This window comes from Neomonachus schauinslandi, chromosome 10 (assembly GCF_002201575.2).
Source record: "Neomonachus schauinslandi chromosome 10, ASM220157v2, whole genome shotgun sequence".
NCBI classification, from domain to species: domain Eukaryota; kingdom Metazoa; phylum Chordata; class Mammalia; order Carnivora; family Phocidae; genus Neomonachus; species Neomonachus schauinslandi.
Genome location: NC_058412.1, coordinates 117,199,342 through 117,226,707, shown reverse-complemented (window position 1 = coordinate 117,226,707; position 27,366 = coordinate 117,199,342). Strand labels below are relative to the sequence as shown.

General features: G+C 52.8%; 1 protein-coding gene across 1 annotated transcript in view; it reads left to right on the top strand.

The window, feature by feature from the left end:
- The first annotated feature begins 1,310 nt into the window (after positions 1–1,310).
- KIAA1755 (KIAA1755 ortholog) overlaps positions 1,311–27,366 on the top strand; it is a 31,419-nt gene continuing 5,363 nt past the window's right edge. Inside the window, exons 1-13 of the mRNA XM_021689299.1 lie at positions 1,311–1,319; positions 2,111–2,206; positions 4,067–4,264; positions 7,821–9,144; positions 9,899–10,087; positions 15,471–15,594; positions 18,066–18,159; positions 19,015–19,101; positions 20,375–20,491; positions 22,237–22,335; positions 23,272–23,420; positions 25,481–25,619; positions 27,041–27,163. Coding sequence (XP_021544974.1) covers positions 1,311–1,319; positions 2,111–2,206; positions 4,067–4,264; positions 7,821–9,144; positions 9,899–10,087; positions 15,471–15,594; positions 18,066–18,159; positions 19,015–19,101; positions 20,375–20,491; positions 22,237–22,335; positions 23,272–23,420; positions 25,481–25,619; positions 27,041–27,163 — 2,748 coding nt within the window. The remainder of the gene's footprint in view (positions 1,320–2,110; positions 2,207–4,066; positions 4,265–7,820; positions 9,145–9,898; positions 10,088–15,470; positions 15,595–18,065; positions 18,160–19,014; positions 19,102–20,374; positions 20,492–22,236; positions 22,336–23,271; positions 23,421–25,480; positions 25,620–27,040; positions 27,164–27,366) is intronic.

The window sequence follows — 27,366 nt, the reverse complement described above, 5'->3', positions numbered from 1 at the left end:
CTTCCCTCTGATATTCTGGGGACCCCCAGAGAAAACCCCCCTCTCACGATAAGATGTCTTCACCACCTTTCTAATGCATGGCAAGCTTGCTTTGGAAGACAGAAAGAGAAACTTGATGAGCCTTTAGGAGGTGACCAGATGTCCTAGAACTTATGTGTTTGTTCTCATTGCTTACTTACAGAACTAAAACAGTAAGAATGAAATATATTTTATATAATAAGTGTGTATTTAACATATAGTTATATATTGCATTATTTATAGAAATATGTACTAATGTAAGGTCTATCCTATAGCTATAATAATAAATGTATATGATAAATATAAATATATTTATATAAATAAAATAATACAAAAACCGCCCAATGCATCATTGGTTTATCTTTGAAGTTCCATTCCATTTGTGCCAGTTGATGCTGATTTTCCCCATAAAGTGATGACATAATAATAACCATAGTAATGGCCACGAGCATAGCAGTGATAGCTGTTGCTGAATTGAGCACCTACTAAGTGCTAGTCCTGTGCAGAGACCCTCCGTGTCTTATCTCATTCCGTCTCGCTCAACTGTTTAAGGCACGTGCAACCACAAATTCCAGTTTTCCCAGTAAGGAAATTGAAGCAGAGAGAGCTAAGCAACTTGCCAGGTCACATAAGCACTTACCATTTGGTAAGAGCAGGGATTTGAACTCAGGCAGTCTGGCTGCATTCTCATAACCAGTATGGTGGCATAGTCTCCGTTTAAAATGCAATTATATAAGTATTTTTGGTGAGTGATTTGGGGGGGGGGAAGCAGTACAAATGGTATTGGATATGCTAAAATTCATGAAGATGCCAGCGAATGATTAAATTTCCAAAAAACAGGGCGCCTGGGTGGCTCAGTTGGTTAAGCGACTGCCTTCGGCTCAGGTCATGATCCTGGAGTCCCGGGATCGAGTCCCGCATCGGGCTCCCTGCTCGGCGGGGAGTCTGCTTCTCCCTCTGACCCTCCTCCCTCTCATGCTCTCTGTCTCTCATTCTCTCTGTCTCAAATAAATAAACAAAATCTTTAAAAAAAAAAATTTCCAAAAAACAAAACGAAACAAACCTAGCCCAACTCAACGTGCACACAAGGAAAGGCCCAGAGAGGGAAGGCACCTACTCGAGGTGGCACAGTGATGTGGAACCCGGGAAAGCAAGCATCCCAGGAGAGGCTGGGTGGAGTGGGGAAGGCTGGGAAGGGGTGCTGGCTTCATTGATTTAGTGTGTCTGCGTGTTCACAGGTGTCAGTCAGGGTCCTCTAACTCTGGGTTTCCATTCCCACTGCTGTCCTCACGATGGCGTGGGTAGGGGAAAACTCTCAGGGTTTGGCCTTGTTTTGGAGGGGAAGAGCATTAGAAGAGGCGGCCAGGCCAGATGAGCCTTTCCCTGTTCTGCCAACTTGAAGACGCCCCTCTCCCTGTCCCTGACCTTGCCTGGCACCTCAATGTGAAAGTAGCCCTTCCTGGGCATGCACACTTTTGACATCAAGAACTTGCGGTACATCATCCCTACCACGTTTACGTTATGACAGTGGTGGGACCCTCCTTCCTTCAGAATGGGGGTTGTAGACATACATTCCTTCCACGACTAGTGATGGGGGCCCTCCCCTGTGCCCAGGGCTGTGTGGGTGCGGGGGCAGAGTGGTGACCCTGACATTGGTCCAGTGACCATTGGTCACAAGTCCCCTGTGTTACAGCTTCCTGGCACTGGAGTCTTGCTGGGATGGAGAAGTACCATATCCCTCCTCCTCAAAGCCCGTGTTTTATCTCCCTGTCTGAAGGGACCTCATTTGTAAAAATGATTTTTCTGCCCCAAATAAGCTCCGTTTACTCTGGATTCTAGTTTATTCTCATCTTGCTTTACATCCCTCAGTGACAGATGGACCCAGAGCTTGCAAGCAGTCTGGGCCAACCAGAATGGCTTCCATTAGGCATTTTAAGAGTTGAAAATCATAACCCATGGGTTCTATTACTACACCAGACTGGAAACCTCTGGTCTTGTCCAAAATGTTTTACAGATGGAAAAACCTGTGGTTCAGAGAGGGACGTTTTGTTCATCCTTCCTCGGCATTTACTGAACACCTGTTTTGGCCCAGGCCCCGTGCCAGGAACAGGAGACCCCGGAGGAAGAGGAGCTGATGCCCCCCGCTGTGGCAGTTCCCGTGCTGCTGAAACACATGGTCCCAGGCTTCGTAGCTTAATGCAGCATCCAGTTACTATCTTGCAGTTCTATAGATTGGAAGTCCAACACGGGTCTCACTGGGCTCAAACCAAGGTGTTGGCAGGCTGCACTCTTTTCGGGAGACTCTAGGGGAGAATCTGCTTGCCTTTTCTAGCAGCTAGGAGCAGCCCGCGTTCCTGGGCTCTTCCTCCATTTTCACAGCCAGCAACATGGCATCTCTCTGATCCTTCTTCCAACGTCACATTTCCCGCCCCCAATTCTCGCCTCTTCAGCACCCTCTTGAACTTTGGAGACCCCTTGTGATTGCCTGGGGCCCACTGGATAATCCAGGATACTCTCCCTATCTTAAGGCCGGCTGATTCTCCATGCTTATTCCATCTTTGCCTTGTGGGGAAACAGACTGACAGGTTCCGGAGATTAGGACACGGGCATCTTTGGGGGCCACTATTCTGCTTACCAGCCCTGTCCTCAAGGAGCCCAGAGTCTTCAAGGGAGACGGCAATCAGCATGGGAACCTCTATGATGGGGCCCAGGAGAGGGGACACCTGGCCTGGGAGTGTGGGGGAGGGAAGTCAGGGGAAATCCCATGGAACAAATGAGGGCTGACTCAACTCTTGAAGAATGAGAAGGAGTTAGCCAGGTGAAGAGGGAGTGGAAGTGGAAGGTATCCTGGGAGGAAGGAACGGCATGTGCAGAGGCCTGGAGGTAAGCAATAGAATGCAGGTGGCCCTGTGGCTGATGCATTAGAGAGGCAGACGGGCTTGGGGGTGGGGGGGGGAAGTGAGGCCAATGCCAAAGTCACAGGGGACCTGAATACCCAGAGCCTGTTACTTTCCTGAAGGCAGTGGGGATACTTCCGTGGTCAGGTTTGCATTTGAGAAAGATCACTGTGGGTGCCTGGTCCAGAATAGTTGGAAGTGAGGCTGCCTAAAGTTGCGTGGCAATGGGGAGGGGAGTCAGTGGAAGAGACAGGGGTCAGGCCTGGGTCAGCGCAGGGACAGGGGAGCAGAGCAGAACTGGTGGGTGAGCTGCTGGCTGTGGGAAGAGTAGAGGACGTGGCTGAGGGTTGTGTGTGAGCAGAGGAGGCAAGAGGAAGGGCAGGATGATGAGCAGATTTCTGGCCTGGGAGTCTGACTGGACTGTGGGGCCATCACTGAGGTAGGGACATGGGGGAGGGGTGGGTTTAGGGACATATTGAGTTGGGTTTGACGTGTTGATGATCTGTGCCTGGTGGACATCTAGGGAAGGTCTCCAAGAGGCAGCTCGTTATGTGAGTCTGGATCTGTGAGCTCATGTATCAATTATATTAATTTATATCAATCAGTTATTGCTGTGTAACCACTCCAAAACTTGGTGTTAAAAAACAGCAATTATTTATTATCGTTCACGCACCTGCATGTTGATGCACCTGCACGTTGACTACAGGTTGGGCTTCACTGATGGCTCAGCTTCAACCTGCAGGTCCGCAGGTCTGTCAGATGGTGGGATTTGGGGATGCTGACCTCCCCGTTCCCTCTGGCCCTGACCTGAATGCCCCCATCATCCCTCCACTCCACCTTGGACCAGTGGATGACACTGAGCAAAGACTGCCAGAGGTGAGGGAATGAGGATGTCTTGAGGAAGCGTATTCTAGACAGAGGGAAATGCCAGTGCAAAGGCCCTGAGGTGGGATGGTGCCCAGTGTGTTTGAGGAACAGGAAAGAAGTCCACTATGGCTGGAGGGGCTGAAGGAGGGGTAGGGGTAGCAGAGGAGGTCAGCAAGTTAGCAGTAGCCTCAGTCATATGGGGCCTGGGAAGTCATGGGAAGTGGCCACTACCCTTATTATTACTCCTACGATCACTTTTCCTACTCTTCTCCTATCCCCCACAGGACCCCCCATCCCTGGACGCAGCCATCCAGCATGCCCTGGCAGGCCTCTACCCCCCTTTTGAGGCGACGGCGCCCACCATCCTGGGGCAGGTGTTCCGTCTCCTGGATTCTGACTTCCAGGGGGATGGGCTGAGCTTCCTCCTGGATTTCCTAATTCCTGCCAAGCGCCTGTGTGAGCAAGTGCGTGAAGCAGCCTGTGTAAGTTGGAAGGGACGGCGGGGCCGGGGAACAAGCACTCCCAGAACCAGGGGGCTGGAGGTGAGCAGAGAAGGAAGCGGGCTTGTGCATGTCTTGTCTCAGAGCAAGTACTGAGGACGTGGGATGGTTCTCCCGGTACCGTTGCTTTGCCCAAATGGAGATGTCAGCCCCCCAGTGGAGCAGGAAGCTCGCTTGGCCCTTTGCGCTCTGGTATCTAGGAGTCAATCACGTTTATCCTTTCACTAGCAGGGAGTAAATCCTGGATAAAAGGCATCCTTGTGGGGTGGCCCCTGGGAGCCTGCCCTGGGGCTGGCACTGTAGGCATCACCAGGCTGCCTTGGCTGAAGTAGGTCAGCTACAGTGGAAATAGCAGAGAACGTTCCAGATCTTTCCTGGAGCCCTTGAGGCCTCAGGACTCACTTTTGTCCCAGGAGACCTCTTTGAAGCCAGATCTCAGGGAGACCTCTCTAAGGCAAAGGGGAAAGAAAAGTGTTTTAGGTAGGTCTCAGTGGCTGCAAATGACAGATCTTTACTCAAGGTTGATCTGGCCTCAGCCCCGAGTTGATACACCAATCAAACCCCTAGGGATTTCTGTCTGTTGTCTCTGCTTCCCGTTGCTTGCCAACGTCATTCTTACAGGCTAGATGTCCCCCCAAGACTGGGATCAACTCCCATCCTGGAGAGGAGAAAGAACTCTTCCCCATCAGCTGCAGATAGTAAAGTTGCCAGGAAGGATCCTGATTGGCCAGGCTTGGGTTGGATGTCCGCCCCTGGACCAATCACTGCAGCCAGAGAAATGGGATAGCGGGGTTGGCCAGGCTTGCATCATACGCCTACGTCTCTGGTCAGAGGTGATGACTGTTTTAAGGGTGGGGACAGGCCTTTGGAGACCAAACCCTCAGACGCCCGTTGCAGGAACTTGCCCACACCCTTCACGGGGTTGCCAGCTGTGCCCTGCTCTGCTGTTAATGCCCATCCCCCCGCTGCCCCAGCCTCGAGCATCACTAATAGGTTCATCGGTCCCGCTGGCTCCCGTGTATCAGGGACATGATACACCAGGGGCAAAAAATAAGAGTGGGGACTATGCACATCATTTCAGTGGTAGCAAGGAATTGAATATGGCAGCTAGAAGCTCAGGTTTGGGAGCCGGAACTAGAGATGGTTGGAACTGGAAGGAGACTGAGATGCTCCATTTCCTGTGCTCGGGGCGGTTCCTGGCACACAGAAACAGTGGCATGCACAGTCATTGTTATTGCAAGAGAAGGAAGATTCTCACTGAACACCTGCTGCCAACCCCCACTTATCCACCCTGACACTATTTTATGCATATCCTGCGCCTCCCCACTCGTTCCCCGTGACAAGCTCTACAACTCCGCACTTCCCTTTTCTGGCCGTTAAAACTGCATTTGCATGGTCTCCTTCCCCATTTCTTCCAGGAACGAGGGTCACAACCTTTTAATTTCTCTATTTTTAATTATGGGCGATTTTAATTATAATTATAGGTGAATTCATATCACCTCCAAGCCGGGGGCGGGATTACTAATATGGCAGCAGGAGTAAGGTGCCCCAGGTTCAAAACCAGTCTCTGTCACTGTGGAGCTGGAGAATCACCCTCTGAGCTTCAGTTTCCTTAATGGGAAAGTGGGAATGTTGATAACACGGTACCTACGTCCCAGAGATGATACACAGCCTGGCACAGAGCCTGGCATGCAGTAGGTGCTTAGTAGCCGTTGACTGTCACTGTCCCACTTCCTCCTTTCTCCCCTGGAAATAAGAATGTGCCAGCCTCAAAGTCGGCCCTGGTAAAGGCCAGCACCCGGGGGCAGCCAGCACCCTCAGATGGAGTCCAGTGGGGGATCAGGGACAGACAAAGATGACTCCTAATGTGAAGGCCTAGGCACAAGTCCTGTTTATGCTGCTCTCAGCTGTGTGACCATGAGCCGGTTCTTTCACCCCCCTGAGCCTCAGTTGTCCTCATCTGTACAGTGGGGACAACGAAGCCTAAACACCCTGCCCCACCGAGTGACTGTGAGGTTCAAATAAGTGGATCATAACCACCACCTCTAGGGTGCGTTGCTGTTTCTCAATACTGCTGGGTTGTTCAATACTGCCTTGTTCAATGAGAAGGTGAGGGAAAGCAGGTTGTAAACCGCAGAGAGCTCCGTGGAAGTAGTGGAGAAACTCGCAGACTCGAGGGGTTTATGGATAGGAAGGTTCCCTGCGGCAGCCAAATCTACAGTGTCACTGACGGGAGGGAACTGGTTTACCCACTCGGGGTACAAGGGTGGTCAGTTCTTGCCCCAGTTAATCAACCCAGGAAGCACCTGCTTCATTAATGGGAACTGCGGTGTCATTCTCTGGAGCTCTCCCACATACACATCCAAATTATGTAAGATTATCCCGGTGTTACTCAATCCACAGGACTCTTTTCCGAAAGCCAGGTAGAGAGAGAGAGACCTGTTTGTCAGACCAGTGAGGCTGTTGCTTGCTGAGGCTGTTGTTGCCACATGGTGTCGCTGTGGGGCGCAGGTCCCACACAGCCCGGCGGAGCGGCTCCATCAAGAGAGATCAGTGTCCAACCCGCTCCAGGATGCCCTGCTGTGTCCACCTACATGGAGAATTGCTGGCACCTCCTGTTTAAAAAAAATTTTTTAAGTTTTGCCTCACCTGCCATGTCGTTACTCAGTAAAGGAAAATAAATAAATAAATAAGTCATAAACAAATAAATAATAAACATTCAAGCCCAGAATAGTGGAATGATTTTTTTTTTTCAAGGTCATCCAGCAAGGTAGTGGTGGGGTCATATTTCCTGGCTTTTCACTCAGTATTGTTTCGACTTCATTCTGTAATCTCTCTGCTTAAAAATTATAGAATGGTGTAAATGCAGTAACTGACCCTCTTATTTTTTAATGGAAAATTCCATTTTTTCAAAGGGTAAATGTCAAAGGGAGAGGAAATTATTATTTATTGAACACCCACTTAGTGTATGCCAGGCATTGTTTTGTGGGGTTTTTTTTACACATATATAAAATCTCACTTAATCCGCGTACCAACCCAATCGGATTATAAATATGGTCATTCCTATTTGCAGATAGGAAAATTGAGGCTTAGAGCGGTTATGTAATCTGCACAAATCAGTGATTCAGACCTTGGGATCCACCTCTTCCTGGCTCTAAAATGAAGGGCTCAGACTTGATCTGGGTTGAGAGAAGTTTCGGATGGATGGGGAGAAGGGACCGTGACCCGAGCAATACGATCCTCGTGGGAAAGGCTCCTGTTAATTAGCATCTGCCACTCAGAGCTTTTCTCCCTTGCCAGTAGGCTAGCAAGCATTTTTAAGGTCAGGTTCAGGACTAGGGTGAGGCAGGAGAGGCATTTGCTCTAGGGGTCGTGCGTCCCCCCTGAGATGGGGGGTCCCTATTGCTGCATCTTAGGCACCTCTCTTGCCTCCCTGCCCCGCTCCTGATTCCATCTGGGAGAGGGAAGGAAGCAGACCGATGGGCAGGGCCTTTCAGGGCAGGATTCTCTGACGTCACCCTCACCCTTCTGTCCCCAGGCCCCGTACTCACACTGCCTCTTCCTGCATGAGGGCTGGCCTCTGTGTCTGCGGGGTGAGGTCGTGGTGCACCTGGCCCCCCTCAACCCCCTCTTACTGCGCCAAGGGGACTTCTATCTCCAAGTCGAGCCCCAGGAGGAACAGTCTGTCTGCATCATGATCAAGTGCCTCTCCTTGGACCTCCGCACAGTGGACACAAAACCTGTTCCCGTGTCATCCTACCCTATACTTTTCACCCAGACGTGGCTGGAGGCCATCAACAGTGACTTTGAGGGAAGTCCCCTACACAACTGCCTGGTCGCTTCAGAAGATGGAGTTGCCCCTGTGCCCTGGACCAAGATAACCAGCCCGGAGTTTGTGGATGACAGACCCCAAGCAGTGAATGTCGTCTCCCCAGCCTGGGGGTCCCTTCAGTTAGAGGCCCTCGATTTGAGCAGCCCTCTGGAGCTGCACCAGCCCAGGTCCCCAGGCAGCCAGGTGTTGCTTGCCCAGAGCTTGGCCAAGGGCAAGGGCGGGACATATGGAAACAAGTACCCAGGACTCATCAAGGTGGAGCCAGCCAGGCCTGGGGAGGTGGCCTTTAGGATGGACCATGTGGCCAGCCAGGAGTTGGAGGGAGACTATGTGGTCCTCCTGGAGAGCAGAGGAGGGTCTCCCAGTAGGGAAGTGGAGACATCCAGTGAATGTCCTTTGGGGGCACTGGAGGAACTCTCCAAAACTAAGGAAATCCCTTTCTCTCAAAGAATGCCATCTCTCTCAGGGACCAATGGGGGACCTTCCTTGAAAAAATGGGCTTGTGAGAAGCCAGCAAGCTCAGGAAAGGAGCCCTGCATTTTGGGCTTGAGGAGAAAGGTCAACCATAAAGTTGACTTACCCACCCACGACTCAGAACACCAGCCCCAGGAGCCCTACCTCAACGTCCTTGAGAAGCCACTGCCCTGTGCCTCTGGCCTCGAGGCAGGTAGTTCATCTTCCTCCAAGATGCAGGGACCTCTGGGAAACCCAGAAGATACAGTGCAGCCCATGCCTGAACCAAAGCAAGCATCCTCCCTGCACGTGTGCCCAGCTTCCCCTCCTGCTGAAGCCAAGAAGGAAGAGAGGGCCAAACAGGGCCATGGGAGACCTCCCAAACCTGGCACTGGCCCCAGTCAGAATACCTCCTCTTCCAGATCCCCCACTCCTGGGCTCAGATTCTCCTTCTTGAAAGGGCAAAGGCAAGCCCCGGGGCCTCCAGAGAAAGCCTCACTCCAGCAGGACGGGCCCTGGAAAGCCTTGTGTTCACTCTACTCTCCCAAACCCCACCGAGCCAAGTGCTTGGGGAAAGGTAAGTCGCCCACTCGCTCAGCTGGACAGGGGACTGTTCTCTGGACATGACCAGGTGACAAGGAGGCGCGGGTTGCCAGGGACAGAGACACCCTCCCCCCCGAACTGGCTCAGTGCACAGATGGCATTCAAGAGGCTGGAAGTCTCGGGGATCTGGAACGGAGCTGTAATGAGCCGGCCCGAGTCCACACCCAGCTCGGCCCCACACCGCCTGGCAGACCTTGGTCAAGGACTCCTTCTCGGTGCGTGTAGGTCCCACCTGCCTCACACAGTTGTTTTGAGGTTCAAAGACACACCAGAGGACGCCGGGGTGGCTCAGACGGTTAAGCGTCTGCCTTCGGCTCAGGTCATGATCTCAGGGTCCTGGGATCGAGTCCCGCATCGGGCTCCCTGCTCCTTGGGAGCCTGCTTCTCCCTCTGCCTCTCTCTCATGAATAAATAAATAAAAAATCTTAAAAAAAAAAAAAAGACACACCAGAAGTAAAGAGCTTAGGGGCGCCTGGCTGGCTCAGTTGGAAGAGCGTGTGACTCTTGATCTCAGGGTTGTGAGTTTGAGCCCCACGTTGGGTGTAGAGATTACCAAACAAATAAACTTAAAAAAAAAAAAAGTAAGGAGCTTAGCAAAACACCTGCCACATGGTAGGAGATCAATAGCTGTAAACTGTTCTTATCAGTCAGAAGGTGCCAGAGAATGCATTTCCTCTGGGGAAACCCATATTCTCCTTAATACCCTTTTCTTTGTTGCTCTTCCCCAGCTGGAACAACTCAGACCAAAACATCTGGCCCAGCCGCTGACTCAGGCCCACTGACCAGGGAAAAGCCTGGCTTCCCAGAAGGCCTTCCAGAAAGAAGCCCCACTCTGGATGAGGAGTCCCCAGGGCCTGAGCCCAGGATTGGGGCTCTGAATGTGGAGATCTTCCAGTCAAGGATAGCATGCCTGCCAGGTCCTCGGGGATCACAGGGCAGCTGGAGGTGGAGGGGAGGGTGTTGGGGTGGGGGCGGGGGTGGGGGGAGGGTCTCTGAGCATCCTGATGCTGGTGGGTGTGGAGACAGGGAAGGTCCTGGAGGCTTGTATTCTGGACCAAGCCTCACTGGGACTCAGGCTCTTCATCTTTCCAGTGAAGAAGTTGGATAATATGAAAGCAATTTCTAGATAGCCATCCATCCATCCATCCATCCATCCATGCATCCATCCATCCTACTTTCAGTGAGGATCCAAGGTGGGTGTTTTAGGTGAGTCCCCTAGAAGCAGCGCCCAAGACAGGGATCCTTGGGGAAGTGATTTGTTGAAGGTTGCTCTCAGGAGAAGGGGAGCGAGGGAAGCAGGACAGGGCGGGGGAGGAGTTGAGCAAGGACATGGCCTGACCCCATGAGGGTCTGGAGCATGAATTACACCACAGAGCTCGTTCCATTTTAAGGTGTAAGGGGCTGGTCTTTTGTATGCTTGGGTCTGTTGGTCATCAACCTAAGGATGGGAATCCTGGGACGGGGATGCAGGGTGAGCCCGTGATCTGGTTCAGTTGAGGGCAATTCTCCAGAGAAAGGGACATCTGGGAGCCAATACAGCCAACAGTCAATGGCCTCCGGGGGATGGGTATTCTAGCCCAAAGCGATCTGAGTGGGGTGTTACCAGCATCCGATAGAGAGGGTGTTACGTCTTCTGTTGAGTATTTATTCATCTTTGCAATAAATATTTCTTTAATACCGGCTTCGTACAGCCAGCCCTTGGGCTTAGCACTGAGGATTCAGGGGGGAACAAGTCTGATGTGTGCTCTGCTCTCAAAAAGTCTATATTCTCGTGGAAGAGAAAATTCAACAGGTTATTACAATCCAGTGTAAGCAAATTGCAGCCATGGAGGACAGGCGAGCACCCTGGCCCAGGCTTGGGCTGGAGGACAGGTCACGGAGGAAGGAGGAAGCAATAGAAAGCTCAGTCCTAGAGCATGACTAAGGTGTTATCCAGGTGAAGGGGGTGGGGAACAGTGTTCCAGACAGAGGGAACAGGATGTGCAAATGTCTAGAGGCAAGAGAGACCACAGGGCTTTCTGCGACCTACTGTCTTGAAATTCTATTTTACTTCACAGACTTTGGCATCTCTGCAGGGCCCTGGACAGTGCTCTGTCTTTTTGAAACTCCAAGGGGGCATTGTCCGTCCTCTTCTGGGTCATCTTTGTTCAAACTCATGCTGTTTTTGCCCATATTAATTGTACACAAAGGGCTTCACAATCCTTTCAGGGCTGTCATGTTCCAAGAGCTCAGATTTTGTCCATCAAAGGGCCCTGTTCTGGGAGGCAGGAGATCATTCTAATTTCAGTTTTGTTGGCTTCCTCTGTGACCTCAGGGGAGTCACTTGCCCTCTCTGAGCCCTGTGTAAGAGGAAAGGAAGCAGGTAGGACTTGGCTCACTGTCACTCTTTCCACAATACTCTTGTTGTGATTTTTGGACTTGCAACATACGCTGGTGGGTCCCGGGTGCCTGGAGCAGTGTGTCTGGTGCATAGTGGGTGCTCAAAAAGCATTTTTTGAATGAATGAATATTCTCCACGTAGAGGTTCCTTCCATTTCCTCCCTTGACCGCCTCGTCTTCAGTGATCTCGTCCTCATCTCCCACAGCTTCTCTCACCACAGCCACCCCCAGGATTATATTACCCTGCCCCTCTTCCCTGCTCACCCACCAGCCCAATCTTAATAATCTTTCGGTCCCCCAAGCCCTGAACCTATTGGTCCAACCACCTTCTCTTCATCCCTCCCCACCCTTCATCATGTCCTCACTTCTTCCCAGCTCCGCTCCTGCTCACCTATTCAGAGACATCCCTCCAGCAAGATTCTCCTCTCTCTTGGACCATTCCCACCAGCCTAAGACATGCTGGCATCTTGCCCATCTGTCTTCACACCTTTTTCTGACTGCCTGAACCTAGGAAAGGTGTTCGGCTTTTAAGGATCACACGATTAGATTAGATTAGATTAGGCCACCTGCATAATCCAGGCTAATCTTCCAACTAGAGGTCCTGCTTTAATCACATGGGCAAAGTCCCTTTGCCAAGTAAGCCAGCATCTGCAAAGGCTCTCAATTAGGATGTGGGCATCTTTGGAGCCATAACTCTGCTTACTGCAGGCGCCAAGCCTTCAGAGAGGGCTTCGCAGGCTTTGCATGGAGAAATCCCAAACTCAGAAGAAAATGAACAGGGCCCCAGGGGTTGAGACCTCACCCCGAGCTCTCGGTTGCTCTGCACATATCTTTGAAATGCTTTTTGTCTTTAAAATTTCTATCCATTTTGTATTCTCCCTAAGAATACATTCATATTTGTTTCAATATAAAAAAGAATGCTCTCAATGCCTTGCCAGTTACATCACTTACCTCCCCCCCCCCCCCCATACTGGGAGTGAATAATGCTGCAGAAAGGTGCGACAGGTTTTTGGTGGTTTTCGGTACTCACGACCTCCTGACTCGCTCTCCCTATTTCCACCGGAGACTCAGAACCCAGTGCGCACAGCGCAGCTCTGAGCCAGGGCTCTGAGGCACTAACGTATTTCTGGCTCCAGCTGTCAGACGAGGGGGGCAGAAGGGCCTCCCAGCTGAAGGCACATCAGGTGGACAGCTGCCCATCGCTCCAGTGGATTCAGCCAGGTAGCTCTGGTTGTGTGCAAGCCCTGTTCCAGGCGGTGCTGGGTGGGGAACCAGACACACGAACCCATAGCCATGTTCCACCATGGAATGTTCTGAGTACCGGGACCCTCTGCTACTCAGAGTGTGGTCTGGGGACCAACTCTCCTGGTATCACCTTGGAGCTATGGAGAGATGCAGATTCTCAGGCCTGATTAGCATCAGAATCTGCATTCCAGCAGGATCCTCAGGAGCATGGAAGTTTGAGAGGCACGACTGTAATAATCCATGCATTCATCAGTCAAGACATTGATTACCTGTTCCAATTCTGCGCTGAGAGCTGGGATACAATGAGTTTGAGCCTGTGTACCCTCAGTCTTGCAGGATCGAACAAAGGCCTACATTTGCTGTAGGGGGCTGGGGTGGGAGAAGGGCTTCTAAGGAGGGCAGGGAAGAGGTCTTCTTGGAGGAGGTGGCATCCAAACTGGGCTTGGAAAGATGAGGAGGGTTTCACCAGACAAAGACAGGAGGGGAGGGAATCCCTGGCAGGAGAAGCAGCGTGAACAAAGGTGGGAAGGTGAGGAAGGATCAGGCTAGTTTAGGCAACGACAGATGACCCATTCTGGCTGGGCCATAGGTGACAAAGGGTGACATAGTATATTAGTTGTAGATGGTCATCTGATCTTCACGTGGTCTTCTCTCTGTGTGTGTCCACATTTCCTTTTCTCACAGGGACACACGTCGTATTGGATTAGGGTCCACCTGAGTGACCTCATTTTAATCAAATCACCTCTTTGAAGACCCTATCTCTAAATACAGTTACAATCTGAGTTCCCGGGGATTAGGACTTCAACAAATGGAAGGGGGGTGGAAGGTGTGGAGGGGACAAAATATAGCTCATGGCACAAAGTGAATGAAATGAGCCCGGAAGAGTGTGCAGCCTCTGGGGAGACCTGAGTGCCAAGTCGAGAAGCTTGCACTTTTTCCTGGAGGCCACGGGGAGCCATGGAGTATTTAGAGTAGGGGAGTAGCGCCCCCAGAGCCTCTGCTGAGCTCCAGTCATGGGTCTACAGGGACGGGAGCTCATCTTTCCCTATGTCAAGGGCCAGATCAAGCACTGCCCCCTCCGTGGCTGGCAAGTTAGGGACCTGGCGCTGTGCAAGACTGGGAAGCCGCTTCCCCTCGCTGGGCCTCAGTTTCCTTATCAATAAAATGGGCCCGGGGACATGATGCAGCATTGCCCAACCTGATGGCCCCAGTGGCTGTGAGAGGATTTCAGGGGGACATGGACAGACATCTCCGACTTTGCAGGTTATGTCATTTTCTCACGTTTAATCATTTCACGTTTTTTGACTTTCTCTTATAAAAAAATTCTAACATACAAAAAAGCAGGGACTGTAGTATAGTGAACACTCACATACCCATTATTCAGATTTAATAAGTCTTAACATTCTGGCATAAATGAAGGATCTTCATATTTTGCCCTTAAATACTTCAGCATGCCTCTCTCAGCTGTAAGGATATTTTCCCTAATAACTGCAATACCATTAGCCCATCTAACAAAACTAAATATAATTTCTAATACCATTCAACACCCAGTTCATATTCAAGTTTTCCCATATTGTCCCCAACAAAATGCTTTTCCTTTTGAAATTTATAAATGAGTATCAAGGAAAAAAATCAAACCCATGATATCAAGAGGATATAGAGTTAGATACACACATACACGGATGGACATCTTTTTAAATTTTTAAATTATGTCAAATTTGCAAAGCTGTGTGAAAGAAAGAATGGTCCAGAGGTCTGCACCCCTGTGTAAGACAGCCCCTGCGAAGGTAGTTAAGTTTGTCTCCAAGACTTCCTGAGCCATAAAGGGTCTTCCGCACTTACACACTGTAGAGGGTCATGCCCCACCTAGAGTGGGCAGTGACCACTGCAGGATGGTAACTCTGGAGGGCAGGGCTCTGAGCCCAGGGTGTGAGACAGGCCCAGTTTCCAGAGGCCTGAGCCTCTTTCCCCCGTGCTGTCCTCTCCCCTCGACACAGTGCAGCCGGGCTGTGCTGAATCCCTGGGCCTCGGATTCTCAACCTCTGTGGGGACAGTGGGCCACACCGCCCTGATTCCTGGAACAGGAAACAGTTTGTGGAGAACCCACGGGTAAAAGTCGGCAAGAATTAAGCGTGAGTTGGCGGCCCTGGGCCGAGGGCAGAACCAAGGACAGAGCCGAGGACAGAGGTGATGATCCGTGTTAACAATGGCTGTCACCGAGCCCGTGGCTCAGTGTGTTTCTCAGGAGCTTCTCATTTAGTCCTCGAAATGACCTAAGAAGCTCTGCATTTTATTCTCCCCGTTTAACAGATGAGGAAGCAGGCTCAGAGGCACGCTGACTAGCCCAAGGACACACAGTGAGTCGGTGACGAGCCGACACCTGAACCCATCTCCGTGCCTGGGAGTCTAGTCCCTGAGCTGTGCCTCCCAGAGTGTCCTGTGCAGAGGGGAGTCCGGAGGGAGGTGAGGATGCCTCTCCATGGAGGACGGATTCACGGACGGCTTTCTGGGGAAGTGGCTTTTGAGCTGGGTCTTCAGGGCTGACTCAGTTCAGAGTTCACGGGGAAGGAGAGAAAAGGCATCGGAGGTGGAGGGACCTGGAGGCCACAGAGGAGGTTCCCGGAGAGAGGGCTCCACCGAAGTTCTCACTGCTCACATGTGTCCTCTCTCCTCCAGGGGGTCGGGACAGGGCAGGGAGGCCCCTGCTCCTGGTGTCAACCACCGAGGGGGCCTGGGAGGCACTGTGGTGCACAGCGTCAGAGGTCACCAAGCTGCTGTCCTACCTGTGCACTGTCCCCAGGTAAGGGGCTGAGCCAGCTGGCCACTCTGTCCCCCTTTGACTTCTTGGCCCGGAGCCCAGGTCCAGGCGCTGAATGGAGAGACACCGCGTCCTTCCACCCAGTCATCTGTTCCCAGAGCCAGTCCGAAGCCAGATGCTGGGGGGAAAGCAGGACAGACTTAGTCCCTGCCATCAGGGGGTTCCCAGATTGGGGGGGGTGATGGATGGTGTGTAAGGAGCAAAGCACGCACAAGCAACTCTCAGGAGCATCAGTGTGGTGAAGAAAACAGGGGGATGATGTAGATCAGTGGTTCGCAACTCGAGCGTACATCAGAATCACCTGGAGAGCTGTTAAAGCAGATCGCTGGGCCCCACTGCAAGTTTCTCATTCGGTAGATCTTGGGCCTAAGAATTTACATTTCTCACAAGTGTTCTGGTGACACTGATGCTGCTGGGCTAGGGACACATTATGAGAACCACTGTTGTGGAGTGGGAAGGGTGGGGGACTGATTTCAATTGGGAAATCTGGGAAGGCATCCCAGAGGAGGTGATAATTGAGCTGGCATTTGAATTATAAATATTTGTTGAACAAATGAAGGGCGAATGAGTGAATGAATGAATGAATGCATGAGTAAGAGAGTGAAAGAAAGAATTAGTATGTGAGTAATGGGTGATCCAGGATGATTTCTAACACCTCCACTCCCCCACCTGTGTGACATCATGTTGGGCTGGCTGGGGAAAGGTACCTTTCCTCAGAGTTCTGGCCCCCAGCCAGGAGGGTCTCAGAGATGGTATCTGCTCAGGACTGTGCCTATAGACCCCAGCCCATCCTAGAGGTTGTGTGGCTAGGGGTAGGGAGTGGAGGAACTGATGGAACCCTTTGGAACCTTCCCCATGTGCTCTGCCCCGTGGGAGCCATCACTGCCACTTGGGGCCATTGAGATTTTTCTTCCTCTTCTCCAAGGTGGTGTGGCTTTTCTGGCCTGAGGGGGAGATGGGACCCCCTTTTCTGTGCTGAGAAGTGGCCAGTGTGGTAGACTGAGTCCTGGAATCCCACCAACTTGCTGTGTGATGTCAGGGCAGTAACCTCCCCCTCTGAGTCTCACTTGACAAAAAGGGACGACCAAGTGGACTCTGATGACCACTGTAAACTGTGGAGTCCTGGCCCCAGCTTCACACTAGGCCACGTTAGAGACTCAGATGCTCCTCACATCGGGGCCTGCCCTCCAGGGGCCTCCAGGCTGGCGGCCAGGCCGGTGTGGAAGCAAACCGCTGTCCCAGCATGAAGAGCCAGAGGCTGGTGAGGTGCAGGTCATGAAGTCTGAGACATGGCATCACCTCCAAGAGCCTCTTCTCACTGTCTGCCATGTCGGGGCCCTGTGCCTCAGTTTCCCCTTCTAGGGTCATTACAAAAGCAGACATTTACATTCCTCTTACCCTGCAGTCACTGAGTGCCTTACACTAATGACTTCATCAGTCCTCACCACAGCCAGTCCCGTGGGGCCAGCACTGTTATTATCCCCATTTACAGATGCAAGAGGAAACAACTTGCCCAGGTACCCAGATACTGTAATACCACAACTCCACCTCCACACTGGCCGCCTCCGTTTTCTCTATGAACTGGCTGGGCTTAAGGCTTGAAGGCCTGGTGGGGGGGCGGGGGCGGCGGCTATTTTCCCAACCTGCCCGATCATCAGGATGGCCAAGGGCACTTGGAACCTCACAGACTCCCTGCCCGACCCTGTACCCGCTCAGGGGATGGGGCAGGGCTGGGGGTGAGGAACCGATTATTTTAGCAAGTCCTGACAATTGGGCCAGTTTGGGAAATCCTAAGGTAATCATTGAAAAGTACAGTACGAACCAGTGAGGGTGTTCCGGCTGCGGGTAACAAATTCCAGTTCAAAATGTCTTAACTGATAAGGAAATTCATCTTTCTTGGTCTCTGCTTTCCAGCTCTGAGGAAGAACCTCGTACAGGAGAGCCTGTCTTACCCAGAAGTCCCCCAGCACACGCCCCCTCACTTCTCATTGGACAGAAATATGTCACGTGACCCCACTTAAAGCAACCATTGGCCAGAGGAATTGGCTCGCTGCTGTTGGCCTCAGCCAATCAGAAACCAGCCCCTGGGGGCCTGTTACACGGAGGGCGTGGGATTCCTGAAAACACGAGAGCGTTCTGCCCACAGGGAAGGGATGGGTTGAATGCTGGACGACTCACCCACTGCAGCTGGGACAGTGGCTTTTAGGGTGTGAGAGAGGGCTGTGTGAGGTACCGTGGGAACACCAAAGAGGAAGCAATGGACTCTGCCTGGAGAGAGATCATGGAGGGCTTCCTGGAGTGGGGTGGGCATTGGCAGTTGGTCTTGTAGGATGAAGAGTTCACCAATAAATCAAGGCTTCTGGCAGCCAGTTTCCCTCCCCTTTCCCTAGGTCCTTCCTCCTAGAAAGCCTGGTCCATCCAGCAAGACTGCCAACTCTGTTTACAACCCACAGGCCTGAAGATAAAACCAAGGGACTGGCGGTTGTGATTGATGCCAGGAAACAGCCCCCACACCCTGGTCTGGTCAGTGCCCTGCAGGCCACCCAGGTGAGTGGGAGGTGGACAGCCTCAGCCTAGCAAGTCTTGGAGCTCCCAGGGGACTTGTGATGTTCATGGAGCCCTGGGGGGCTCAGAGCTGGGACCAGGAACCCCAGGCAGGCACACTGTTAATTACAGGTACAGAAATCCCAGCCCAAAGAGACCTGAAGAGAGAGGGAGTTCATTGGTTCATTTGACTTGACAATTTGGAAATTAAATCCAACTTCAAGTACGGCTTGATTCAGGGCTCAAATATTATCACCAAGACCTGGTTCCTGTCTCTCCATTTCTGGCCGGGTTCTCCTGGGAGGGTGCTATTTTCAGCCAGGCTCCCTGCCTTGGTGGCTGTCTGGCTCCCAACAGCTCTCACTTCCCATGATCTTTCATTTAAGTCCAGTAGGAAAGAGTGAGAGATTCTCTTCCCAGAGATCCCAGCGAGTCTCCTTTTGTCTCCTTAGCTCAGGTGTCCATCCCCCAACCAATTCTGTGGCCAGGGGAATGCGGCACACTGATCGGCTTAGACTTGGATCCCCTGAACCTCATGAGCCCAGAATGTCAGAGGAAGAGGTGCCTAAGTAGCTGGGTTAGGCAGCACAGGAAGTGGAAAGTTGGCGTATGCTTACTTATGGTCTGATCTCCTCCTCCTCCTCCTCCTCCTCACTTTATAATGGGGAAACTGAGGCCCAGTGGGGACGGGTCATCTAGGAAGTTTGGACCTGCTGCTCTATTGACTCTCGATTCACCCTCCAAACATACCACCTACGTGTCCCCAGCCGTGCCCCCCCCCCCCCAGTTTGCCTGAATCTTTCAGGGGGCTCGGTGAAGGTCTAGGCAGAGCACCTCTGAAGTGGTTCTCTCTGACAGGCTCTGGCCCCAGCCTCCATCCGTGCTGTGCTCTACCTGGGGGACAAGGAGGCCGCTCTCCAGCTGGAGACACTACCTGACATCCAGGTGAGGGGGAGGCTGAGCTGAGCTGAGAATCCAGCAGCTAGGGGCCACCCTGAAATAACGTAGTGGAGGTCAACAAGTTCAAGGCTGGGTGTTGCAACTCCACGGCCCTGCCTCTGTGGCAGGTGCTCCCAAACAGTACAGTTCTCTATCTCTGGTGATGCTCCTGGCACATGACTGAGAGTTGCAATGGCCTGAAACCTATTTTAAAAGCTTCATCTCCCTCCCTCTTTTAGATGGGGAAACTGAGGCCCAAGGCCACATGGCAAGCTAGAGACATACTGTGGCCTCGATCTTCCTGCCTTCCCCTCCCTTGGGTCTCTCAGCATCTTGGGCTCAGATACCCAGATGACTTGGGGTTTTGCAGGAAAGAGCCCTGCCGTTTTCTTTAATTCGTGCCATGTATTACAATCAGGAGCATGGGCACCCTGCCCTCTGCCCTGCTTCAGGAAGTGATTTTAAAGGACTCCTTCCTCCTCCTCCTCGTTGGTAAAGGGGCACATTGTGAGCCAGAGATGTGCATTTCATGCTTTTATGTACCAGTGAATCCCTTGAGGACCTTGTCAAAGTGCGGGTTCTAATGAAGCAGTTCTGGATGGGGCCTGGGATTTGGCATCTCTAAAAAGCTCCTAGGTGGTGCTGAGGCTGCTGGTCCATGGACCACACTTTGAGTACCAAGGAGAACAGATACATCCAAAAAAATTGAATCCACCCCGATCCCAAGCTTAGGTATCTGGAGCTGGGCCTGGCATAAACTTCCAACTTCACCACCCAGGAGAAGCAGCCACTTCATCCCTCCTCCATGTCTTAGAAGATACTGTCAGGATTGGGTGACTTTTTTCATCAGCCCCAAGAAGGAGACAGCACCTTGGGGGGTCCTCAGAGGACAGTACAAAGATTACAAAGAAGTTACAGGAAAAGGGTGGGCTTCACTCAGTTTGTGTGATTGCCTGGAGAGTTGTGCCGGGAAAGAGCCTGGCTTAGAGGGAGCCAGTGCTGGGATTGATTAGTGATGTCTGCCTTGGGCAAAGGCTAAAACAGGGGCATGATGAGTGCTGTTATTTGCCATTCCTTAGCCAGGGTCTCATTCTGAATGTTGATTTGTCAGACTTTCCAGAGAAGATCCTCGGCCCAGAAAGCAACTCTTAAAGCCAGGGCCAGCCTTCCGTGCGGTGGATGGAGTGGTGGTGGGGCAGGGATCTGGCAAGGCCCTTCTCAAACATGTGTCCCCACCCCGAGTCCCCTGGTCCTCCTGACTGGCTTCTTTCTTCTGCAGGTAGAGGTGGTGACCTCATTGAAGGCTCTCAGCCACCACGTGGACCCCGGCCAGCTGCCCCCGGCCCTGGAAGGCCCCCTCCCCTACTGCCACAGCGAGTGGGTGCAATTCTTTCAGGTGCCCACCGTCACAGCCTCTACCCCCCACCCCGACTCCTTCTCTTCCTCCCTTCACGCTCCTGCCTCAGGGATCCAGCGACCCTGTCATGTTCAAAAGCAGACACTCAACAAGCATTTATAATGAGGGTGCAGGGTACGGTTATTAAGAGCTCAGGCTGTGGGCCCAGACTGCCTGGGTTCCACTCCCCGCTCTGCTGTGTGACCTTGGGTAAGTTACCTATCTTCTCTGAGCCCTTTTCCTTGAATACAAAATGGAGGGGGGGGTAATGATAGTACTTCCCGAGGGGACAGTTGTGAGGATTAATTGAGTTAATGTGGGCGAAGAGCTTAGAAGAGTGGCTGGCGCATGCCAAGAGCTGTGTCTGGGTTAACTGAAAAGAAATGGACCGACATTTGTTCTGTGGGCCTGCACAACTCAGGAGCTCGGGGGCTGGCGGGGCAGGCAGACACGCTCCCTCCTGAGAGAGGGAGGAGATCAGGAAACAGCCCTTGCTGGGCTCCTTCCCCGCGTGATCTCAGCCTCTCCTCAGCACGACCCCAGAGGGGGCATTTCATGCCCAGTTTAACATATGAGGACACAGGACGGCGGGGGCCGGGGGTACTTGCACAACAGCACACAGAAGATTCCAGATTAAATGGCACAGAAACCAGTGCCCATAAATGCTGCCCTCGACTTTCCCTAGACCAGGGCTGCTCATCCTCGGCACTGTTCACCTTTGGGACTGGATAATTCTTTTGGGGTGGGGGGGCCTCTCTTGTACATTGTAGCATGATTAGCACCATCCCCGGCCACTACCCACTCTGACAGGAGCACCTCACCAATTATAACAACCGAAAACATCTCCAGACATTGCTTAATGTCCTCTGGGGGACGGAATCACCCCTCAGTGAGTACCACTGGTCTCCACCAACAGTCTAATGCAGTGGGTGGTTTGCTTATTTGTTTGGTGACTGGGTGCTCTCCTATTGAACCTGTGCCTGTTTTTGAAGAGGCAGTGTGTTAAAAAATTAAAAGGCTACTAAAGGGTATATATATATTGAGCGATCTCCTTTCCTATTCATCCCACAGGCCCCCAATTCCTCTCTGATGAATCCTGTGGCCTTTGAACTGTATTTTCACTTTAAAACCATCCCTTGAAATGAAATCTAACCTATAGACCCAGAATATAAAACTAATGATGATGGTGGCTAATACACTAAGTGCCTCGTGCACGTGAACCCATTTCATCCTCCTGCAAGCCTATAAGGTAGGAACTACTGTGATCCCATTTTATGGAGGAGGAAGCAGAGGCACAGAGAGGTTAGGCAACTTGCCCAAGGTCTCACAGCTAGTCAGTGGTGGAGTTAGGCTGAAGTGGGACCCAGCAGAGGATGTCCCCTAGCTCTGGCCTCCCACATCTGCTCCTTCCCCTTCCCCAGGGGATATCTTGGGTCTTCTTTTCTCTCCTTGTCTCATTCCCAGCATCAGTGGTTCTCAAAGTGTGGTGCCTGGACCAGCAGCATCAGCAACACCTGGGAACTTGTTAGAGACGCACATTCTCAGGCCCCACCCCAAAAGAATTAAATCAGGAATTCAGGAGTGGGGCTCAGCAGTCTGGGTTTTAACCAGCCCTCTAGGTGATTCTGATGCAGCTCAAGTTTGAGAACCACTGCCTGCTGCCCGCCCTGGGTCCTCTTGGCGTGGGCAGGCACCCTCCTCGCTGGCCCAGGCTGACACCCCCACTCTGGTCTTCCATCATGCAGAAGTTGGACCCTTTCCTTGCTGACCTCCGCCGGGCCTCCTCCTTTCTAAAGGCTTCCATCAGGCAGTTTGAGAAGAGCGACCCCCCTGGAGGGGTGCAGGTGAGCCAGATGCATGGGGTGGGGAAGCCTACTGCACCCCAGATTCCATGGACCAAGGGCTCAGTGAAGGGGACAGCCAGGGTGGGTCTTCGTTCATTAGACTAATATCTATAGGCCACTCACTATGTGTCACACCCTGGAGACCCCAGCCTGGGCCAAACCGACTCGTCCCCACCCTCGGAGGTTTTAGTGGGTTCAGTGGTAGAGGCAATCCTTTAAAAAGTAAACAAAGAAATGGATATGTAGCTACAAATTGTGCCAAATGCCATGAAAGTCAGATCAAGAACAATAGGAAAAGAGGGAGGGCCTCCCTAAAGAGATGAGTATTTAAGTTGATGCCTGAGGATGACGATGGGAAGGAGCCGACGATGGGAATAAGAGGGGGACTGCTCTGGGTGGAGGGCAAATACGCGCCAAGGTGCTGAGGTGGGATTGCTCTGGTATGTTCAAGAAGAGCACGGAGGCCGATGTAGAACAGAGTGGTGCGAGTGGGATAGGAGAAGAAGAGAACAACTGGAGGATCTTCTAATCCCGCGGAGGCTGGATCAAGGAGTTGGGCTGGGATTGGACTCTAAACTGGCAGGGAAGCCCTGGGAGAGTTTTGAGCCGCGGGATGAACACCTTGGCACGTTGAGACCCTTCCAGCTGCCATGCAGACAACCGACTGCAGGGGGAGCCAGAGAGCAGCAGGGAGAGCCGTGAAGAGGCTGGGCTGAGGGTCCTGGAGAAATGAGGGCGCTTGGACCAGTGAGGTTGCCATGGCGACAAGAGGAGGCGTGGCTTGAGGAGATGCTTGAGAGATAGAAAGGAGAGACTTTCTGCAGGACCTTGAATGCCAAACTGGGGGAATCAGGCATGATCTGGGTGTGGGGAGCCCTGGAAGGCTGTAGACCCAGAGTGGGGATTGAGCCTCAGGCCACCTCCCTGCACTGACAGGAGGCCTCCAGGTGTCTGAGCAAGTCCAAGGAGCTGATGGAGGCCGTGCTGAGGGACCCAGGCCTGCTGGGCCTCCAGCGGGAAGGGGGAGCCACTCTGGCCAGGCTGCGGCAGGAAGCTCGTAGGCTGGACTTCAACCCCGACGTCAGGTAGGAATGGCCAGGCTTTTCCTTCCTCACCTTTGTTCCCTGGCCCTGAGGGCTTGGAGCTGGGGACCCACAAGGTGGGTCTAGGATGGGGGCATTTGCAGGGCCCCTATCCTGGGCTGAGGCTTTGGTAAGGTCCCCATCCCTTCTCTGCTGCCCCTCCTTCAGCCCTGGCCATCTTCAGCCCAAGGTAGGTATCTGAGAACAGCCCCTGCTCGTTTCTGGTCACCCTCAAGCACTTTCTCTGACTTTCTAAGACACTGGGCTGAGTCTCTTCAAGGGCGCACCTCGTTTATTCCTCAAAAGAACCTTGTGAGGGCCACATCGTCCTCATTTGGCCGATGGGTGACGGAAGCACAGGGAAATGCTCTAAAGGCCAGAACATCTAAGCAGCAAGCCCTGCACCACCCCGCCTTCCCTGGGGGGGGGGCTCCTTAGCCTGGTGGAGGGAACCTTATGCTGGGTCAGTGGTCTCAGAGCCACAAAACAACAAATATGTATTCCTGGAAAGGACCGGTTTGCTTAAATTTAGGGGTGGGGGGTACAAATCAGTAATTAAATCAGTGATTGGAGATATTTTATCTCCATTAGAACAAACACAATTAACAAAGTTTACACAAGCTTCCAAGAATAATTTGTTTATTTAACCAACACCTAAATAGCACTTAGTACGAGCACAGCCTAGTTCTAAGGACTTTGCAAATATTAATTTGTTTAATTCCCACAAGGTGGAGTCTAGCACTATCCTCATTTTACAACAGAGGGGCCTGAGGCCCAGGGAGGTTGAGTGACTTTCCCAGGATCACACAGCTGAGCTGCGGTGGGGTCAAGACTTGAACCGAGGCAGCCTGGCCCAGAATCTTGAACACGTCCCCCTGAGCTGCAGCACAGAGAGATTCACGCTGATGCGGGGCCTGGTGCTGGGCGTGGAGCCGTCTCCCTGCCCCTCACGGGGCCTGGTGGCGTTGGCACTGTCTTTCCCAGCCTGACCCCGCCTCGCTGGCTGGCCGCCCGGCTCCTCTGTCCACCTTGGGCCTCTCCAGACTGTTGCCCCCAGCAGCTCCACCAGGGGGCGCTGTGGTCCCGCATGAGCTGCTGTGCCTGCTGGTTCTGCCGGTAGGACCCCGCAGCTGCCGCCTGCCGGCCCCTTCCTCCCTCTGTCCCCCCAGGCAGGCTGGCATTTTCCATCCCGAGCACCACCGACCCTGGGCCCTCACCCCTTCCTGGAAGGGCAGTGATCTGTGGGAAGCTGCAGTCAGATGAGGAGGCCCAGAACAAGGAAAGCAGGCTTTCCTTCCATCGCGTTTTTTCCCTTTTCCTTCCGAAGTTAAGACCCCGTAGGGCAGAGGACGGTGGGGTGGGATTTGAGGGGTGTTCCTCCCTCCGCCACAGTGTTACCATGCCTGAATCCCATCTGCATCCCTTCACTTATGTCTTACTGGCTTTGACAATTTTAAAAAATTATATGCAAACAGCTGTACACCAGGTTTCAATTCGGAATGCCATGCGTGAGAGTCAGTTCCTCTCTCTGGACCTCAGTTTTCCTATCTATAAAATGGAGGCTTGGGGTACAAGGTTGTGTTACAGCCACTCACCATCATTACAATAGAAATAATAAGCGCTAACAAACACTGTGCTGGGCACTGCGTTAAGAGTTTTGAGTGTGTGAGGGCTGGTGCTCAGTCCTTGCTGCCCCCTGGAACTAAGAAGCTTTAGAAAGCACTGATGTCCAGGCTGCACTCTGAGTCTGATTCATTTGGCTTAGGGTGGGCGTGGAGATTTGAACCCAGATCCGTCCAGCTCACTTCATACCCTTCCAGGGAAGGGGAGGGTCATTTGGTTTCCTGCTGTGTCCTCTGGTCTTCCCAGTCCCCTGGAGGGCCAGTCTGAGGTCCAGAGAAGTATAGGGACCTGCCCAAGGTCACACAGCAAGTCAGCAGCTGGAATCCCCAGGCCGGACAGAATTGGGGGGGGTTGTGGGGGGGGCAGTGTGACTATGATTGGCAGGAGTACTGGAGGCGGGGAACATCTGGGGCCCTCTTTCCCCCTCTTCCACCTCCCAGGAGCCATCTGGCCGAAGCTGTTGCCTTGTACGGCCTCGTGGATGAGCAGCTGCATGTCCTGGTCACTGCATCTAACCACCTCCTGGGGAGGCTAGAGCTCCGCATCCGCCTGGGCCGCCTGGAAGCTGCCATCCACCAGGTGATGGGGGAGGCTGGCCTCTCTGCAGGGAAGGCCCCGCTCCAGGCCCAGCCACAGCTAGGCACTCCGCTCTGGTGTAAGGACACAAGGCTGGCCGTTCTCCAAGGGCCAGGCAGGCATCCCGGGACATGGCACGTGACATGGCATTCCATAGGTGCTGAACGGGTGAAGCCCCGCTCACCCCGCCAAGCCCTGGGCCAGAGCCTCTGCATCTACCATGATTTTGCAACTTGTCACTTGCCAGTGATGTGGGAAGATGCCGGGATTTCTCCCACTCATCGATGAGGACACTGAGGCGGGGGACATGACATCACCTGCCTGTGGTCACGCACCTGGGGATCCTGGAGCCCCCACCTGGCATCGTTCCTTGGACTGCCGGTGCCTCGAGCGGCGTGTCCCTCCAGGCTGGGGCCGTGGAGCGCACAACAGCGTGGGCTCTAATCCTGGCTCCAGCACTGACTGTGCCTCTACGCAGGTTATTTCACTGTTCACTGCCTCAGTTTCCCCATCTGTTCAGTGGGGAATAGTATTAGTGCCTGCCACGCTAGGCTCTTTGAAGATAAAGTGAGTGGATACATAATCTTGAAGGCATCCCAGAATAAGGGGACTTCTGTTCATGGGTTCGAGAGCCGTTGTAACCCCTCTGTCCCTTGCGGATTCCTCATGTCTACCCCCATTTTGCCCCTGAATAAGTTGAGGCCCAGAAAGGGGAAGTGACTTGCCCAATTGACACAGTGAGTTCATAGCACTTTACTTCATAGCACCCATGCACCTTACTCTACAGAAGATAGCTTTTCCTCCAGCACAGTTTGCACACCCCTGGGGATGGGGAGCTCATTACTCTCAAGGCTGCCTCTTTTATGATTGGTGGCGGCAAGTGGTTAGAGTAAGCTGAAATTTGCCACCCTGTTCAGACAAGTGTGCACAGAAGGCCTACTTCGTGCATGGTACTGGCCAGGCCAGATGCCCCCTGGGGTCCCTCTTGGGGAGTCCTCTCCCCTTCAGGTATTTGTTTTTATTTAATTTAATTTATTTGAGAGAGAGAGTGAGAGAGAGAAAGAGAAGGAGGGGGAGGGGCAGAAGAAGAGGGAGAAGCAGGTTCCCCACTGAGCAGAGAGCCCGATGTGGGGCTCGATCCCGGGACTCCGGGGTCATGACCTGAGCCGAAGGTAGACGCTTAACGACTGAGCCACCCAAGCCCCTCCCCTTCAGGTATTTGAAGAACATGACAATGCGCCCACCCTCCCCAAGCTGTCCCTCCTCCCCAGAACTGGGAAGGTCTCAGTCTAGGCCAATGGGCAGAGCCCAGCCACTAAATAACTGAGGAGGAGAAGATCCCCACCTCCCGGGGAGTTGGGGAACCGGCTAAGAGAAATCCCCCCGGGCACCCCTCATGTCCGCACCTCCCTCCCCTGCCCTAGGTCAGCAACTGGATGGAGCAGGAGGGGAGCTTGTGCCTGCAGGTGCTGAGCCCCACAGACAGAAGCTTGGAGACTGTGGAGAAGGCCCATGCAGAGTTTGAGGACTTCTTCCTTCAGGCTGCAGTGCGTTCCTAAGACTGAGGAGCAGGACCGGGGCACATGGAGAAGGCAGTGGAGGAGGGGGGCACGGCTGGGGCAAAGGTGTGGAGGTAGGAGAGTGCAAGGAAACTTCCAGAGACAGTGAGAAGACCAGCTGAGATCACGAAGGGTTCAGCTTAGATGCTGTCTCCTCCAGGAAGCCTTCCTGGACCACCATGTCCAAAAAA